Here is a 17,357-nt window from a genome sequence, read left to right as displayed (position 1 = left end):
AAAAAAAAAAAAAAATCAGTGAGCTGATATTAGCATACATGTTAATCATAGGAGCATTTTCTGTCAATTAGGCAGTACTGCATACAGATTTTTCTATATAATTCTGTTGTATCAGCAAGTCTATTTGGCAATGTTTTGAAACAGAGTTTTTAGCATAAGTTTTTCCTGTCTCTTTTTAAGGGAGAGAATACGGAAAACATAAATCTGCAATGAAATCGGTTATGAAATAGCAAACCTCTGCTTCTCAAGAGTGACACTAATCATGGTCTGGAAGGCAACCCATTACATTTTAAAACATCCCTTAAATCAATGATGTGGAAGCTTCACCGTCTAAGGGTTGCCCGGACAGCTTGTCAACACTCCGAGAAAATGCCCCTGATCTGCACCAGGTCCTTTCTTTGTGAAGTCAAATGTGATCCAGATGAATATGAACTGACTTCTACCTGCTTCTCAGTAAAACCAGGATGAACTTTATTAGCTAAGGAAAGGGGCAATACAGTTAAAAAGAAAGTCATGAAAGACAGCAAACTGTTCCTCCCTCTCTACCCTGATCTAGATCATTGAACAGTTAAAACTTTTATTGAAATTCTTGTGTAAGGGTTCTTTCAGGAAGGGACGTGTTCACTTTTCAGATAACGGCTCAATGAGTGAATCAATGAATGTTTGTTAAAAACAATACAGGACTGGGTGCCCAATGGAGAATTTCAGCCCCGAATGTGGAGCTTACAAGGGCTTCTCTGGTAGCTCAATGGTAAAAAATCCACCTGCCAATGCAGGAGATACAGGTTCAATCCCTGGACCAGGAAGATCATCTGGAAAAGGAAATGGCAACCCACTTCAGTATTCTTGCCTGGGAAATCCCACAGAGAAGCCTGGTGGGATATAGTCCATGGGGTTGCAAAGAGTTGGGCACCCCTGAGCAACTAAACAACAACATCATAGAGCTTATGAACGTAGAGATAGAGATGCCTGAGGACTGTCCCTGACCCAGGGCTGCCAGGGGTGAGGGCCCAGGCATTTGGAAGTAGAAAAAACTTCACATCAGTACTTCCCTGGCAGTCCAGTGGTTAAGATTTCCCCTTTCAATGCAGGAGCTGAGGGTTCAATCCCTGGTCAGGGAGCTAAGATCCCATATGCCTCACAGCCAAAAAATCAAAATAAAACAGAAGCAATATTGAAACAAATTCAATACAGACTTTAAAAAAATGGCCCACATCAAAAAACTCTTTAAAAAAAACAACAAAAAACTTTGCATCTATTGGAATGCTTTTTGGCTGAGAGTAACCTCGGGTCTAGTGAATGGTGGTGGTCTCATTTGAGGGTCCCAAAGCCAGAGTTCTCATTTTTACAGCCTTTCTTTAAAAAAAAAAAAAAGAAATGTTTTTAAATTTGGATCATTGCAGAAAGGCTACCAAGTAGAGGTTACTCAAGTTAAGTCAACTTTCCTATGTAGGCCACAGTAGATATTTATCCTATTTGTACTCTTCTAAGATATAGAGGTATTCTGAAGGAGCTCATCTCCTCTTAAACCTAGGTACCTTCTAAGAAAGGTCTCCAATTCCAAAATAAACTGAAATACAGTCACATATAAAGTCATCACATCCCAGCTGGCAAAGGATTAAAGTTCTTATTTGGGTTTCTATTCAGCAGACATCAAGAGATTGGTTTTAAAAGATGCCTTTCGTGAAGGCAAAGTCTCATTTAAAAAAAAAAAATTACCTTTCTCTCCCATGATGTAAAAAAAAAAAGTAATCCTTTGAGATAATTTCCAGCTAAACAAGCAACTTGAAGTGAAAAGGAAAATCCAAACTCATTTTTTAAAAAAACACCTCATACGCATTTTTTCCTTTTAAATTCATATGTTTCAAAAAATATGTATTATTTTTCGAAAAGCAGACAAAAGCGAGCATATACCCTCCTCAGCTTAACAGTCTTCCAAAGAGCACATCTGACTGCCATAAAACGCAAAAATGGATATTTAATTCAAGAGCTATATAACGTCTAGCTACCTTTTCCCTGCTGTTTCACAGCATTTCATTATTTTGTTTAATAAGTTCATCTCCTCGAGAATTTTCTCTTCACCTCATATTATTAAAAGTAATAAGTTTTTCTGGACCGGGGGTTTCCCAACAGAAAAACCAATTTATGTGTGTCCTTCAATAATGACAGGAAAAGATTATTTCCCATTATATTGCATACTTTTCATATCACCACCACAGCTTATCATTCAATAAATGTTACTCTGCAATTCTTTCCATTCCTCAAGGAAGTTTAATTTCTGCATTAACCTGTTTTCGCCAGCCAACGCCTTAGCAGAAAGCCTCTGTGTTGTGGCAGAATTAGTTCGTTAAAGAAGCCATTTAGGAATCTCTTGTCAGTGATAACATTGTCTTCGGTTAATAAAAGGACAGAAAGTGAGTTTACATCTTGATCACACCCACTAACTCCCTCACTCACCCTCACTTTTCTGTGAATCACACATTCTTTCCCCATGAATGTATTCTTTTGTCATGAAAGGTAAATTAAACGTTTATCTTAATAATGGGAATGCATTCACAGCATCTGCATATAAAGACAGCTATCGTGGCTGTGACTAGTATTATAAATAACATCATCTTTACTCTGAAGGAAGAAAGATTTGCTGGCAATAAAATACCTTGTTTCCAGTTTTCCAGAAGAAATCTCTGATGGCCCGAAGCATAACTATAGCTACTGGAAAGGTAGCATTTACTGTTTCTTTTCCCGTAGAGGTCTTAATAAAATCTGATCCAAAAAAAAAAAACAGGAAGAAAAACTCCATATCCATTTTTTAAATTTATTAATTAAAACACTTACTTTTTTTTTTTCACTTTTGAGTCGGTGGAAGGAGCAAGTCGTGTACCTTTTTCTCCCTGCGGAATTTATTTTTCATCAATTATTTGAAAAACTAAAACCAAATCTCTCTTTAAAGTCATTCTGTCCATATATTTTCTCTTCTTACTTTGTGTGTATGCTCAGTCGCTAAGTCATGTCTGACTCTTTGTGACCCCAGGGATCGCAGACCACCAGGCTTCTCTGTCCGTGGGATTCTCCAGGCAAGAATACTGGAGCGTGTTGCCATTCCCAACCCAGGGATCTAACCCATGTCTCCCGAGTCTCCCAAGTTCCTCTTACTATAAAATGAATTAAATTAGGCACCAAATGGATTCTTCCAGACCCCTAGGGCTCTTGCCCTTACATTTCCATATCATCAACTAAAACCAAGTTGGTTTATTTAATGGAAAACTGAGAGAAATAGAAACAATTTTTTGCCCTATGCTTAGCATCATATATCACCACACTACTACAAAACTGGAGGGCCTACTCATTTTCCCCTCATCTTCTTATGTGCGGTAGAAAGTGCACAGAACGGCTGTGACAATATAAGGAGAATCATCACTAGCTGATGTCTATTGCATTGTTTCTTAACAAAAGCTGTCTTCCAACTAGACTGTGACTTTCATGAAAGACGCCACATATTTTCAACTTGCAAATATTTTAAACAACTTCTTGTCTCTCAAATGTATCTTCAACCTATTGATGCAGTTTAACAAAATAGCACAAGGAGACAAAGAGAGGAGAGGAATAGTTAAGAGTCACTGAGCTCTGGGTACCATGCACTATTCTAGTGATTTACAAGTATTGACTCAATCCTCACAATAACTGTACGCGTTAAGTACTAATATGATCCCAATTTTTAAGGAGGAAATGGTGACTGCAGCCATGAAATTAAAAGACACTTACTCCTTGGAAGGAAAGTTATGACCGACCTAGACAGCATATTAAAAAGCAGAGACATCACTTTGCCAACAAAGGTCCATCTAGTCAAAGCTATGGTTTTTTCAGTAGTTACGTAAAGATGTGAGAGTTGGACTCTAAAGAAAGCTGAGCATCAAAGAATTGATGCTTTTGATCTGTGGTGTTGGAGAAGACTCTTGAAGGTCCCTTGGACTACAAGGAGATCCAACCAGTCCATCCTAAAGGAAATCAGTCCTGAATATTCATTGGAAGGACTGATGCTGAAGCTGAAACTCCAATACTTTGGCCACCTGATGCAAAGAACTGACTCATTTGAAAAGACCCTGATGCTGGGAAAGATTGAACGTGGGAGGAGAAGGGGACGACAGAGGGTGAGATGGTTGGATGGCATCACTGACTCAGTGGACATGAGTTTGAGTAAACTCCGGGAGTTGGTGATGGACAGGGAGGCCTGGCATGCTGCAGTCCATGGGGTCGCAGAGTCAGACACGACTGAGCAACTGAACTGAACTGAAAGGAAAGTAACTTGCTTGAGGTCAAACAGTAAAGTAGGGGAGGAAGAATTCTAACCAAAGCAATAGAATTTAACCCATGTGCTACAGTGCCTCCAAAAAACTTAGTGAGGGTCACACAGTCAGACACAGGGTCCATCCTTCATGTGGTAATCTACCCTCAAACTGTTCTGTGGACCACACCTCAGCATCACAGGCACTACCAGAGAGCTTGTTAAAAACGCAGACCCCCGGATCCTACACTAAACCAACTAAATCATAACCTGAATAGAAACTAGGTTCCCAGATGATTCCTGGGCAATTAGGGCCCACGCCCATGGAATCCATGAGATCATTTCTAATCTAATCTCTGAGATTTTCCCAACGTCCATCAAGGTGGTCAAAAGAAGTAGAGGAAAGAAGTGGCCAAGACTTCCCCCTCTAGCTTCAAGGGCAAAAGGCACTTCCCGGACAACTCTGTGGATAGAGAAGTTCAAATCAACACTCCTTGAGTAAGCACAGTGTGAAAGGCACAGCAGAAAATATAAACACAAATCATTCAAGCTCCTTCCCTCAAAAGCATACATTCAGGGAGCAGGTGGAGATGCAACATAAATCCCATGTAATCACTTGATAAGCCAGAAGTCAGGAGATCTGGTTTCTAGCTCTGGCTGACATTTACCTTGCAAATTCCATCACCTCACCTTTCTCATTTATAAAATACATCTGGAAATTCTTACTTGCCTCATAGTGTTATAGAAGTAATCAAAAGAGACAGTCTCTGTGAAAGGATTCTGAAAATTATCAATGTTATACAAACCAAAAGGGAGCAGGGACCTAGGTAGGACTGTGTAAGAACTATGAGAATTCTGATCTACCCAATCAGGTCATCAGAAACTTTCTTTCCTGTGGGCCTGAAGGCCCACTGGAAGAAATGGAGATGTGCCCGTCATGCCTACATTCATTCAAGGAGTATTTACTGGGAGTTTACTATGGGTTGCATTTTGTCCTACCTGCTGGGAACAGATCGGTACACAAAACAAAGTTGCTGCCCTTGTGACTAGATTCTCAAGAAGAAAAAGACAATAAATAAATAAACACATAATGAAGGCCACCTGATGCAAAGAATTGACTCATTTGAAAAGACCCTGATCCTGGGAAAGATTGAAGGCAGGGAGAGAAGGGAACGACAGAGGATGAGATGGTTGGATGGCATCACCAACTCAATGGACATGAGTCAGAGTAAACTCTGGGAACTGGTGATGGACAGGTGCTGCAGTCCATGGGGTCACAAAGAGTCAGACATGACTGAGTGACTGAACTGACTGAATGAATAAAGGCCAGGTGGAGGTAAGTGCGATGAAGAAAAGTAATGCAATGTAATGAGCAAGAGAGTGATGGAGGTGGGGGGAGATAGCTGTAATTAAACAGTCATCATAAAAGTATTTCTGATGAGTGAAATCCAGAGACTGATGAAAGAAATCTTTGAAAAGAGCATCACAAGGAGGGAAAAAGCAAGTGCAAAGGCCCTGAAGTAGGCATGTGCTAAGTTGATGAATGAATGAATGAATGAATGGATGAATGAATGGGACTACAGAACCAATACCTGGCCCCTACAATATCAGAAATAACAGGCAGAGAGAAGAAATGAAAGCCAGAAAATAGATGTAAAAGAACATCACCAAAGATTCACACTGATACCAAGATGTGTTTTCCTAATAGGTGTCAGTGTCTACTGATTCACTAGAAGACTTTGGGTACCACATTGGATACAAGGCTTCCCTGGTGGCTCAGTGGTTAAGAATCCGCCCGCCAGTGCAGGAGGCACAGGTTCAATACCTGTTCCAGGAAGATCTCACATGCTGAGGAGCAACTAAGCCCGTGCATCACAATCAATGAGACTGCGCTCTCAAGCCCAGGAACTGCAACTACTGAAGCCCGCACGCCCTAGAGCCTATGAGGCCACTGCAAAGAGAAGCCCATGAGCGACAATGAAGAGTAGCCCCACACTCTCTGCAACTAGAGAAAAGCCTGCACAGCAATGAAGACCCAGCAAAGCCAAAAATAAATAAATAAAATTATTTTTTAAACAAACAATATTGGATATCATCTAAATTCTTTTAAGCATCTCAGAAGAGAGGCTATCAAGGGATCAAGGGTACATATTAATAATCACTTCCTATTGTTGTAGATTATGACTTCATAGTTCACTTCTTTTTATTGATAAATAGTATTCTGTTACATGGTTGTTCCACCATTTGTTTATCCATTCATCTAACAAAGGATATCTTAGTTGTTTTCACTTTTGGCAATTATGAATAAAGTTGCTATAAACATTCATAAACAGGTCTTTGTGTGCACATAAACAATTTTCAAATCAGTTGAGTAAATAACAAGGAGAGCAATTGCTAGATTTTACAGTAAGACCATATTAAGCCTTGAAAAAAACTGCCAAATTATCCTGCAAAGTAGTTATATCATTTTTCATTCCTAACAGTAATGAATGAGTTCCTATTGCTCTGTATCTTCATTAGCAATTGGTGTCATTTGACAATCTAACAAATATGCATATAATCAAGGGCAAGTGTCGTTAGATTAGATTACACCTATTTCAATTATGGATTGCTATGGTAAACAGTTTTTCTTAAATTTCAAACTCCAATTGTCCAGTACAGTAAATAGGAAAGAAACAAACCTTTGTATATTAAACTTATATCATGCAACCTTGGTAAACTCACTTAGTAGCTTCAGGAGTTTTTTGTTTTGGAGGGATTTTCTCCATAAACAGTCAAGACGTCTTCTTCACAAAGAGACAGTTTTACACCTTTCTTCTTGCATTAATTTCTTGTGATTGCTATAACAAATTATAACAAGCTAGGTAGCTCAAAGCAACAGAAGTTTATTCTCACTGTTTTGGAGGCCATAAATTCAAAATCAAGGAGTCAGCAGGGCTGTCTTCCCTGTGGAGGCTCTCAAGAGACACATCTTCCTTGTCTCTTTGACTTCTTATAGCTTCCAGCATTCCTTGCCTGCATCACTCCAAGCTCTGTCTCCATCTGCATATTACCTTCCCTTCTGTTTGTGAGCTTAATACTCCTTTGCCTTTCTCTTACAAGGGCATGTGTGTGCATGAGTGCTCAGTCGTGTCTGGCTCTCTGCAACCCTGTGGTCCATAGGCCACCAGGCTCTTCTGTCTGTGGAATTTTCCAGGCAAGAATACTGGAGTGGGTTGCCATTTTCTACTACAGGGGATCTTCCAAACCCAGAGCTTATAGGATGACATTTTGAGCCCACTTGGATAAGCCAGAATAGCAATGTCATTTCAAAATCCTTAAACACATCTCCAAAGGCTCTCCCCACCAAAAAAGGTAATGTTCACAGGTTCTGGGGATGAGGATGTAAATCTATTTTTGGGAGCCATTATCAGCCTACCACACTTACCAGTCTTTATACACTGATTTTCCTTTTCTTATCTTACTGCACCAGCTAGGACTTACAGTAAAATGTTGAGTAGGAGAGCTGAGAAAGAACATCCATCCCTTTTCTTAGAAGGGTCTTAGGGAAAAAGCATCCAGTTTCTCAGAAGATTAGCTGAAGTTTGTTTGTAGATATGTTTTATCAAGCTGAGGGGGTTCCTCTCTATTCCTAGTTTGCTGAGAGATTTTATTAGGATTAGGTGTTGGAATATATCAAATGTTTTAATTGTACCAATTGATATTAGCATACAATTTTTTTTTCTTTTTTAGCTTATTGATATGGTAGATTGAATTACATTGAATCAGTCTTGCACACCTGGAGTACTGGCTGTGGTATATTGTTCTTTTTATGTATTGGACTCATTTTTGCTACTCTGTTGTGGACGACTTTCACATCTACGTTCATGAGTGATATTAATATTCATCTATTGTTTTTCTTCTTATAACTGATATTTGGGTAATGATAGTCTCACAGAGTGAGTGCTCTCTCTTCTACTTTCTAGAAGAGATTGTGGAGAGCTGGTATTATTTTCTTCCTTAAATGTTTTGTACAAGTCATTAGTTAAACCATCAAGAGCTACTGCTTTCCTTTTTGGAATGTTTTAAATATTTTTCTTTAATAATTTGCTTAATATTTATTCAATAGTTTATTAAAGTATCAAATATAATATTATTAGATAAATTATCAAATGTTATATTATTAAAGAAGCAAATTTATTATCTTATAAGATTATCATTAAAATAAATAACATCACTAATAGGCATAGGCCTATTCAGACTATGCCTCTCAGTGTGAGTTTTGGTTGTTTCTATCTTTTAAGAAACTGATCTAAGCCATCTGTATTATCAAACTGTGGGCAAAGAGTTTCTCATACCATTCTTTTATTATTTTTTTAATGATGATAGGAATAGTAATGATCTCTCGTTTCTGATATTAGCATTCTCTTTTTGATCCCTGGTTATTCTAACTAGAGTTTTACCAATTTGATTGATCTTTTCAAAGTACCAGCTTTTGGGGTTTTCTAATTTTCTATATTGTTTTTGTTTTCAATTTCATTTCTGTTCTAAATTTTATTTCTTTTGTCCTGCTTGCCTTAGACTTAAATTGTTGTTCTTTCTCTTTCTATGTCCTAAGGTAGAAGCTGAGATTATTGATTTTTGATCGTTTTTCTAACATATGCAGTTAAAAATTTCCTTCTAAGCTTTGCTTTTGCACCACTTTACAAATTTTGATGAGTTATACTTTAACTTTCATTTAATTAAAAAGAAATTTCAAAAACTTCTCTTAAGAATGTCTTGAACCAAGTATTATTTAGAAGTACATTGTTTAATTTTCAACTATTTGGGAAATTTTTCAGCTGTCTTTCTGCTATTGATTTCTAGTTCAGTTTCACTGTAGTCCAAGAACATACTTTCTATTGTTTATTCTTTTAAATTCATTTAAGTGTGCTTTAAGAACCAGGATGTATCCTTTCTTGGTGAATGCTCCATGTGAACTTGAAAATATGTATTCTGCTGCTATTGGATAGAGTTTTCCATAAATGTCAACTTGATTAATAAGGCTGTTCAGGTCAATTATATCCTAGCTGATACTTCTGCTTTCTTGAGCTATCCACTACTGAAAGACAGGTCATGAAGTACAGTTATAATAGTAGATTTGCTTATTTCTCTTTTCAGTTCTACCAGATTTTGCCTCAGATTTTGACGCTCTGTTGTTAGATGTATATATGTTTAGGATTGTTCAGGATGTCTTCTTTGAGAAATGACCCCTTTATTTTTATGCCATGTCCTTACTTATCCCTAAAAATGTTCATTTTTCTGTCTTTGTCTGAAATTAATACCCCTACTTCTGCTTTATTCTGAGGTTAGCATGGAACATGTTCCTCCAACCTTTTTGTTTGAACCTTCAAAGTCTTTATATTTAAAGTGGATTCCTTACAAACAACATACACTAGGGTCTTATTTTTATAATTAATTATAACTTTTCTATGTGTTGTATTTTTATTGTTACACTTTTTTCTACCTTCTCTGGCTTTAACTGAACATTTTATATGATTCCATTTTATCTCCTCTCAGCATATCAATTATACTTCTTTTGTATATTTTTTAGTGGTTGCCCTATAGCTTTCAGTATACATTTTTAAGTAATCTAAATCTACCTCCAGATAACATTATATATTGCTACACAAGTACTGCAGTTATTTTTCAACCAAGTATTCCTAATTTTTCCCTCCTATCCCCTATAATACCGCTGTAGTTCATTTTCATTTATACCTATAGTACAACCTAGACAGCATATTAAAAAGCAGAAGACATTACTTTGCCAACAAAGGTCTATCTGGTCAAGGCTATGGTTTTTCCAGTAGTCACGTATGGATGTGAGAATTGGACTATAAAGAAAGTTCAGCACCGAAGAATTGATGCTTTTGAACTGTGGTGTTGGAGAAGACTCTTGAGAGTCCCTTGGACTGCAAGGAGATCCAACAGTCCATCCTAAAGGAGATCGGTCCTGGGTGTTCATTAGAAGCACTGATGTTGAAGCTGAAACTCCAATACTTTGGCCACCTGATGTGAAGAGCTAACTCATTGGAAAAGATCCTGATGCTGGGAAAGATTGAAGGTGGGAGGAGAAGGGGACGACAGAGGAGGAGATGGTTGGATGGCATCACCGACTCAATGGACATGAGTTTGAGTAAACTCCCGGAGTTGGTGATGGAGAGGGAGGCCTGGCATGCTGCAGTCCATGGGGTCGCAAAGAGTCGGACACGACTGAGCGACTGAACTGAACTGAATCATATAATCACCCAATATACTATCACTGTTACTACTTTAAACAGCTATCTTTTAGATCAACTGAGAAAGAAAATAATTTATTTTACGAAAATAAATAAGTGAAGAAATTCTTCACTTATTCTTTCTCTGTTCTTTCTTTTTCAATGTAAATCAGAGTTTCTGATTTACATAATTTCCTACTCCCAGAATAATATTTTTAACATTTCTTACAGGGAAGATCTGCTGGCAATGATTTCCCCCAGTTTTTAATATGTCTAAGCCCTTTGCTTTTTAAGGATAATTTCACTGAATATAGAGTTTTAGACTGGTGGAGTTTTTTGCCTTCAACACTTTACTTCATTTTATTTTGACATGGTTTTCAATGGAAGTCCATTGAAATGGTTTCCTTTTTCTTTTCTCTGGCTTTTTATTAAATTTTCTATATGTCTTTGGTTTTCTTCAGTGTGAATATTATATATAAATATGTGTAAAAGGAAATGGCAACCCATTCCAGTACTCTTGCCTGGAAAATCCCATGGACAGAGGAGCCTGGTGGGATACAGTTCATGGGGTTACAAAGAGTCAGATACAACTGAGCAACTGAGCATGCATATCTAAGTATAGTGTTTTTTGTTTGCTTGCTTCTGATATTTATTCTGCTGAGTGAGATTCCTAGATCTATAGTTTGGCATCTATCATTAATTTTGGAAAATTCTTGGCCACTATTACTTCAAATATGTTGTCTGCTCAATTTTCTCTTTCTTTTTCAACTATTCCAGTTACATGTGCCACACCTTTTGAAATTGCCCCACAGTTTTTGGATGTTCTTTTTTTTTTTTAACCTGTTCTCTTTGCATTTCAGTTTAGGAGGTTTATTTTGACCTATCTTCATAGTCACTGACCCTTTCCACAGTTCTATTCAGTCTACTGACAAGGCATTCTTCATTTTTGTTTCAGTGTTTTTGATTTCTAGTTTTTGAGTATTTCTTAGGGTTTCTGTCTCTCTGTTTACATTACCTATCATTCCTTCCTGTTGTCTACTTTCCCCATTAAGATCATTAACGTATCAGTCTCAGTTACTTTAAATTTCTCTTTTTGATAATTCTAACATATCTGCCATATCTAATTCTGGTTTAATGTTTGTTTGTCTCTACAGACTGTGCTTTTTCTTGCCTTTTAGCATCTCTTGTAATTTTCTGTTGAATGCCAGATGTGACATCAGGCAATAAGAACAGGGAATAGGGAGGACTTCAGTGCGAGATTTTATGTTAATCTGGCTAAGAGTCAGGCTGTGTTTACTGTTTGCTGTAGCCACAGGTATCAGAGTTTTTGAATCCTATAATGTCCTTGTTTTTGTCTGTCATGTTTACTTCAGTCTTCCTAAATCTTCCTCTTTAAAGACAGTATATGTCTTAGCTCTGTCAGCTGTAATCCACTGGATTACTGAAGCCCTATTACTGTAATGATAATGCATGGGAGAGAGGAAGTATTTTATAATCTTATTATTAAATTTCAGTCTTTAGGTGGGTTTTTGTCCTTGGGCTGTAACCTTCATAAGTGTTTCTTGGCTTTTCTCCCTGACTTTGATGATTTAGGAAGACTACAGTGAAATGCCCTCCCCAGTAGGATGAGACTCTAATAAAGCCTTTTGCCTTGGAAAGTGGACCTTTGTTAAGAAGAATGATCTGGGACATATTTCACAATGATTATCTTCCTCTTTCTCTATCAGGGCCTAGAGAAGATCTTTCCTGGCTCTTCACTGTGAGAATCTGGGGTTCCTGGAGAGAAAGTCCACAAAAATGTAGGGGCCACATGTAGCCTCCAACACTGCCAAAATTACCATTTACATGTTCCTACCAGTTTGACTCTCACAGATGGGGAGATGTATGCTATGACTCTCAGATTCTGCCTATCTCTAAAGATTTCAAGGTGGAAGTTTGCCCTGTGACTTAAATTCTTTAATGTCTGAGAAAAGTCATTGATTTTCAGTTTATTTGGATTTTTCTTACTCCAAGTACAGTTATGAAAGCATCTAAGATCTTCATATGTCAAAGTTGACACCAGAAGTTCTGAAATTTTAAGGCAAGCCTTTATTGTCTGGGAAGTCACATATGGAAGAAGATACAAATTATATACAGTATTTGCATGTTTTGGATATAAGATTACAGTCAACAAGAATTGGAAAGGTTCAGATTCACTTTAGCAAAAATAAGAGAAGGCTTCATGGAATGGGTGAAATTTGGAAGAGACCTTGAAGGAGAGAGAAAATGTGAAGATGAGAGAGCAGATGGAAGAAAAATACCATTAGAAGAAATACCAAAAGTACAGAAATTTCAAGACATATCCCAACAGTAATAAATGGATCCATCTAAAGAATCTCTGGGAGGGACAGGGAGCACAGAAGTACAGAATGGTGATATTTGGGATATATGTGTCAATGTGGGTTCTAAAATCTGACTGTAACAATCCCATAGGATATAGAAGGTCTGATCATCTGAAATCAATGTTTAAAATGCTAAATATGATGCTTGGATAGGCTGAGGAGGACAACTGGAAATCAGAGACTACATAAGAGATTCATAGAGCAGGTGGGTGGAGGCACCACTGGCTATTTCCTTAAATCCAGGAATATGACCTAGCTTTAATTACACAAAACACCTTAGAAAGTACCTTTGTATTTTACAACTGTCAAAAGAACAATGGATTTTCCAGTGGGAGTGAGTAGGCACACACTTTGTTTTACTTATTTTAATATTGCTTCCTTTGCCCCTCTGCTAAACCAAAATTACCTTAGAGAAATAAATGCCAGATTTGGAATTACTGACACCACAGAGCACCAGAGGTTCTCCTCAGAGCTCACGTAAATCCAACATTAACCAAGCTCACCTTTGCTCAGCTTGGGGGAAAAAACTTTATAAGAAAATATCTCACAATTAAAATAGCTATCCATATAAATATTCTTTCATTAGTGCCCATAATTTCAGTGAAATAACTAAACTAGGAGATGAAAGGCCTGAAGGGTCAAAAGGAACACATTAAATAAGACAAGTATTCAAATGTGCTTGGTTGAAATTAAAATTAATAATAAATTTATAGTATGATATTAAATTATATTTTTTTATTTTCATAATTTGAAATCTCTAGCACAAGAGTTTTTTCGTGGTCTAAAGCAACTCAAAGCTTTTCTAAGGCCTATAATTACAAGTCTCCATGGTACAGTTTCATTAAAAACTTTCATTAAACAACAGCTGCCCTTGTATATGGTCTTCTAATCAATTTGGTCAAACAGAATGACTTCTAATCAGCTGTTGATAAAAATAGAAGATGAAATTTTAATTCTAATAGATTAACCACAAACTCAAGACAGTCTTCAAAATCCATCTAGCTCTATTCCCCAGTGGATTTAATGACTATTCAGCAACTCATTACTAAATAGAACAAGATGAACATTTTCCAGTTCATTAAAGAAATGTACTATGTATTTTTGCATTGTCCTCATGATTCGTTACAGGGAGTCTTAATTACAAGATAATGGATAATGGTTATTAAATGCAGACTGCAGTAATGAAGCTCTATTCATTTGCGAACCTCAGAGACTGCAAAGAGAGGAAAATAAAATTACTAGCTTCAAAAGATTAACGGATCAAATTATTATTCAATTTTGAAAATCTCATTCAGACTTCATAGAAACAAGAAGAGATTAAAAACTAGTATTAAGACCAAAGTAGTACATTTAAAAAAATAATATCTTAAGGCTATTACTGCATAATAAGCTTCAGATGTGATTATTAGAAAAACATATAGCTAACAATGGGGAAACATACATTTTTATTTTTCTGAACAAATCTTTTTTTATGAGATAGGAAGTTACTGGTAGTATCTTAAAGGGAGTCTTGGTGAACATGGAAGATATATGCTACTAGGCTACAAAAGAACAGCACAATGGAAGGTATGATTAACATTTTATACCTCACTAATGAAAAATAGGATTTAAAATCAACTGCTGCTTGAGAAAGCTTGTCATTAAGTGGAATTCATGCCAACCCTATAATAAGAGCTTCTGGGCACATTATTCATTAGCACCATGTTTTCTACTGCTCTGTAAGAAATCACCGATTAAAGTTAGCAAGAGAGTTTTGTATGGTAATTGTGACACTAATTTATACTAGAAATCTGCAATGGGACACTAAAAAAAAAAAACAAATATACTGTACAAAAATATGAAGCCCCCAATTAAAACCATATTCTTAGATATTATATTCTTCCACTCAACATAGACTTGAAAATAATTTGGGGTGAGACATAAAGTGAAGGCCAGTCAGTCACATCTGACTCTTTGTGATCCCATGTACTGTACAGTCAATGGAATTCTCCAGGCCAGAATACTGGAATGGGCAGCCGTTTCCTTCTCCAGGGAATCTTCCCAACCTAGGGATCAAACCCAGGTCTCCCACATTGCAGGCGGATTCTTTACCAGTCAAGCCACCAGGGACACCTGAGACATAAAAGATTCAGTGTATCGTTGAAGAACTGGCCAGAGGATGGTTGGAAGCAGATGGCCCTTATGGAGGTATCAACATGGCACTCATACTCAGTCTGGAGACAGTTCAGTCCAGTTCAGTCACTCAGTTGTGTCCAACTCTTTGCGACCCCAAGAATCGCGGCATGTCAGGCCTCCCTGTCCATCACCAACTCCAGGAGATTACTCAAACTCATGTCCATCGAGTCAGTGATGCCATCCAGCCATCCACCACAAAAGCATTTTTATGGGATCAAGGGATATTGGCTAATCTTATGAAAAGTGGGGGAAATGTTTGCCAAAAGGAAGAGAAAAGAGCCAGATGAAAAAAATAGAAACACTAGCTCTCTCAGTTCTTTCCTTCAATTTCAAAAGTGAGCTCTGGAAATACTGGGTTGGCTAATATTCAGGTTTTTCCATAACATCTTAGGGGATCTCAAAGAGTAGCTATAAGATGTTATGGAAAAACCCAAATTAACTTTTTGGTCAACTCAATCTTTCTCATTTGGTCCAGTCCATCATGTGAAAAAAGAAACAGAGCAACACAATTAAGCAGTAAGGCATGTTCGAGCAGAATGGCAATCAGAAAGCAATCACAATCTCAGAGTTAGAAAATATCTCAAATACCCCAAGGGGAAGATTAGTTCATGATAACCACATTCCTTGCAGTTGCCTTCCCCCCAACAAAAATTAAAATGTGGCCATTTAAAATAATGCAGAACAGTATGATTCAAATGAAATGCAAGGTAGAAACTCTGACTATATAATCCTTGATCATTGACAGTAATGTCCCTGGGAGAATATTCTATACCATTATGCCAACCATACAAAGATATGTGTCAGAATGGCATGACACATACAAGAGTCCTCGAGTTATGTCTAATATGCAGGAAGTTTCCTTTCATTTCTAAAACTTAGATTCCTTGGAATGAGTTTTAGAACTGGAATAACATTACAGATGACATCTATGCAAATAACATCTATTTTATAGTGGATCTAAACTGTGTAATTTTTCAAACAACCTTAAACAGTTTAGTTTAGTTTTGCTTCTCCAATTTGATAAAAGGATTGTTTAACTCAAATGTTTACAAGGTCATATCGCCAGCATTTGGGGCCACGATAGGCCATGGGATACAGCTGAATGCCTTCTACACTCAGCTCTAAACCTCCTCCAATTTTTACTATTGTATTAATTATTAATGCTCCTGAGGATGTATCCACATACAGTCAACAGTTCAGAAATGGGCTCCCTCAAATCATGCTCTCATAGTTTCCACCCCTTTGCTTCCTTCTCTGTTTTCTGAGTAAAGCTGCCAAGGAAGGAAAGTGAGGGGTAAGTGAGCCCTAGATTTGTCACTAAAACATAAGGTTCTGAAATTAGACCACTGGGAGTGGCTGCACAACTTTGTGAATATACTAAACATCCCCTGAACTGCCCCTCTCAAAGTGACTTTCACCTTATAGGAATTACATTTCGATTTAAAACAAAAAGAAAAAGAAAAAAAGAAAGTCTGTTCACGAGGGAGAAAGCAGGAGAGAAAGGAAAACTCGTACAACTAACTCTAGCTAAAATTATTAATCAGTTGACAAACTAAGTGCATATAATCATCTGTACCCGCAACCCTTTCCTGAACTACTCCCAGGAGTCTCTCCAAGGGGTTTTCCATCAGCTCCCAAGTATGATATCCATAAACCAGGTTTCCTCTCTCATCTTTCTTAATGATTATAACATAACATTTAGTGATCATTGGTCTCAACTGTGGTTGTTTACTGATAATACTTCACTCTATAGATGAGCTTGGTGGTTAAGATGGTAAAGAATCTGTCTGCAATGCAGGAGACCCAGGTTCGACCCCTGGGCCGGGAAGATCCCCCAAAGGAGGGAATGGCTATCCATTCTAGTATTCTTGCATGGAGAATTCCATGGACAGAGGAGCCTGGTGGGCTAGAGTCCAAGGAGTCGGACATGACTCAGCAACTAACACACAACATGACCAAATGAACAACATTCATATTCAAGCATTAAACGACCTACAGCATTATGTTTGAAGGAAAATACTTCAATATGCTTATCATTATCATTTCTTTAAAATTTTTTTTAAGAACGATACTCAAACTGAGAATTTCATGCAGGCCAAAGAGGGAATTTTTATAAAAAGACCTTTTAGGACCAGCTCAATGATGTGCCCTGGGGTCACTGACTACCCACTGCATAGACTAGTACTGCTCTGCCAAAGATGGTGGTCACTCAACCGTGTGGCTACTAAGCACTGGAAAAGTGGTTAGGTCCAAACTGGGATGTGCCACAAATATAAAATACAC

At 37.4% G+C, this 17,357-nt stretch overlaps 1 protein-coding gene across 3 annotated transcripts in view; it reads right to left on the bottom strand.

Annotated features, from left to right (window-relative positions):
• DERA (deoxyribose-phosphate aldolase) overlaps positions 1-17,357 on the bottom strand; it is a 112,997-nt gene that overhangs the window by 8,028 nt on the left and 87,612 nt on the right. For 2 of the 3 annotated variants that reach the window (XM_043440412.1, XM_043440413.1), the window contains one exon: positions 2,657-2,769. The exons of the other annotated variant lie outside the window; for it this stretch is intronic. In XM_043440412.1, coding sequence (XP_043296347.1) covers positions 2,657-2,769 — 113 coding nt within the window. The remainder of the gene's footprint in view (positions 1-2,656; positions 2,770-17,357) is intronic. 3 annotated transcript variants of the gene reach the window in all.

The sequence above is a fragment of the Cervus canadensis genome, chromosome 21, assembly GCF_019320065.1.
Source record: "Cervus canadensis isolate Bull #8, Minnesota chromosome 21, ASM1932006v1, whole genome shotgun sequence".
Lineage (NCBI taxonomy): Eukaryota > Metazoa > Chordata > Mammalia > Artiodactyla > Cervidae > Cervus > Cervus canadensis.
Note: the sequence above shows the minus strand (reverse complement) of the source record. Positions and strands in the feature narration are given on the sequence as shown.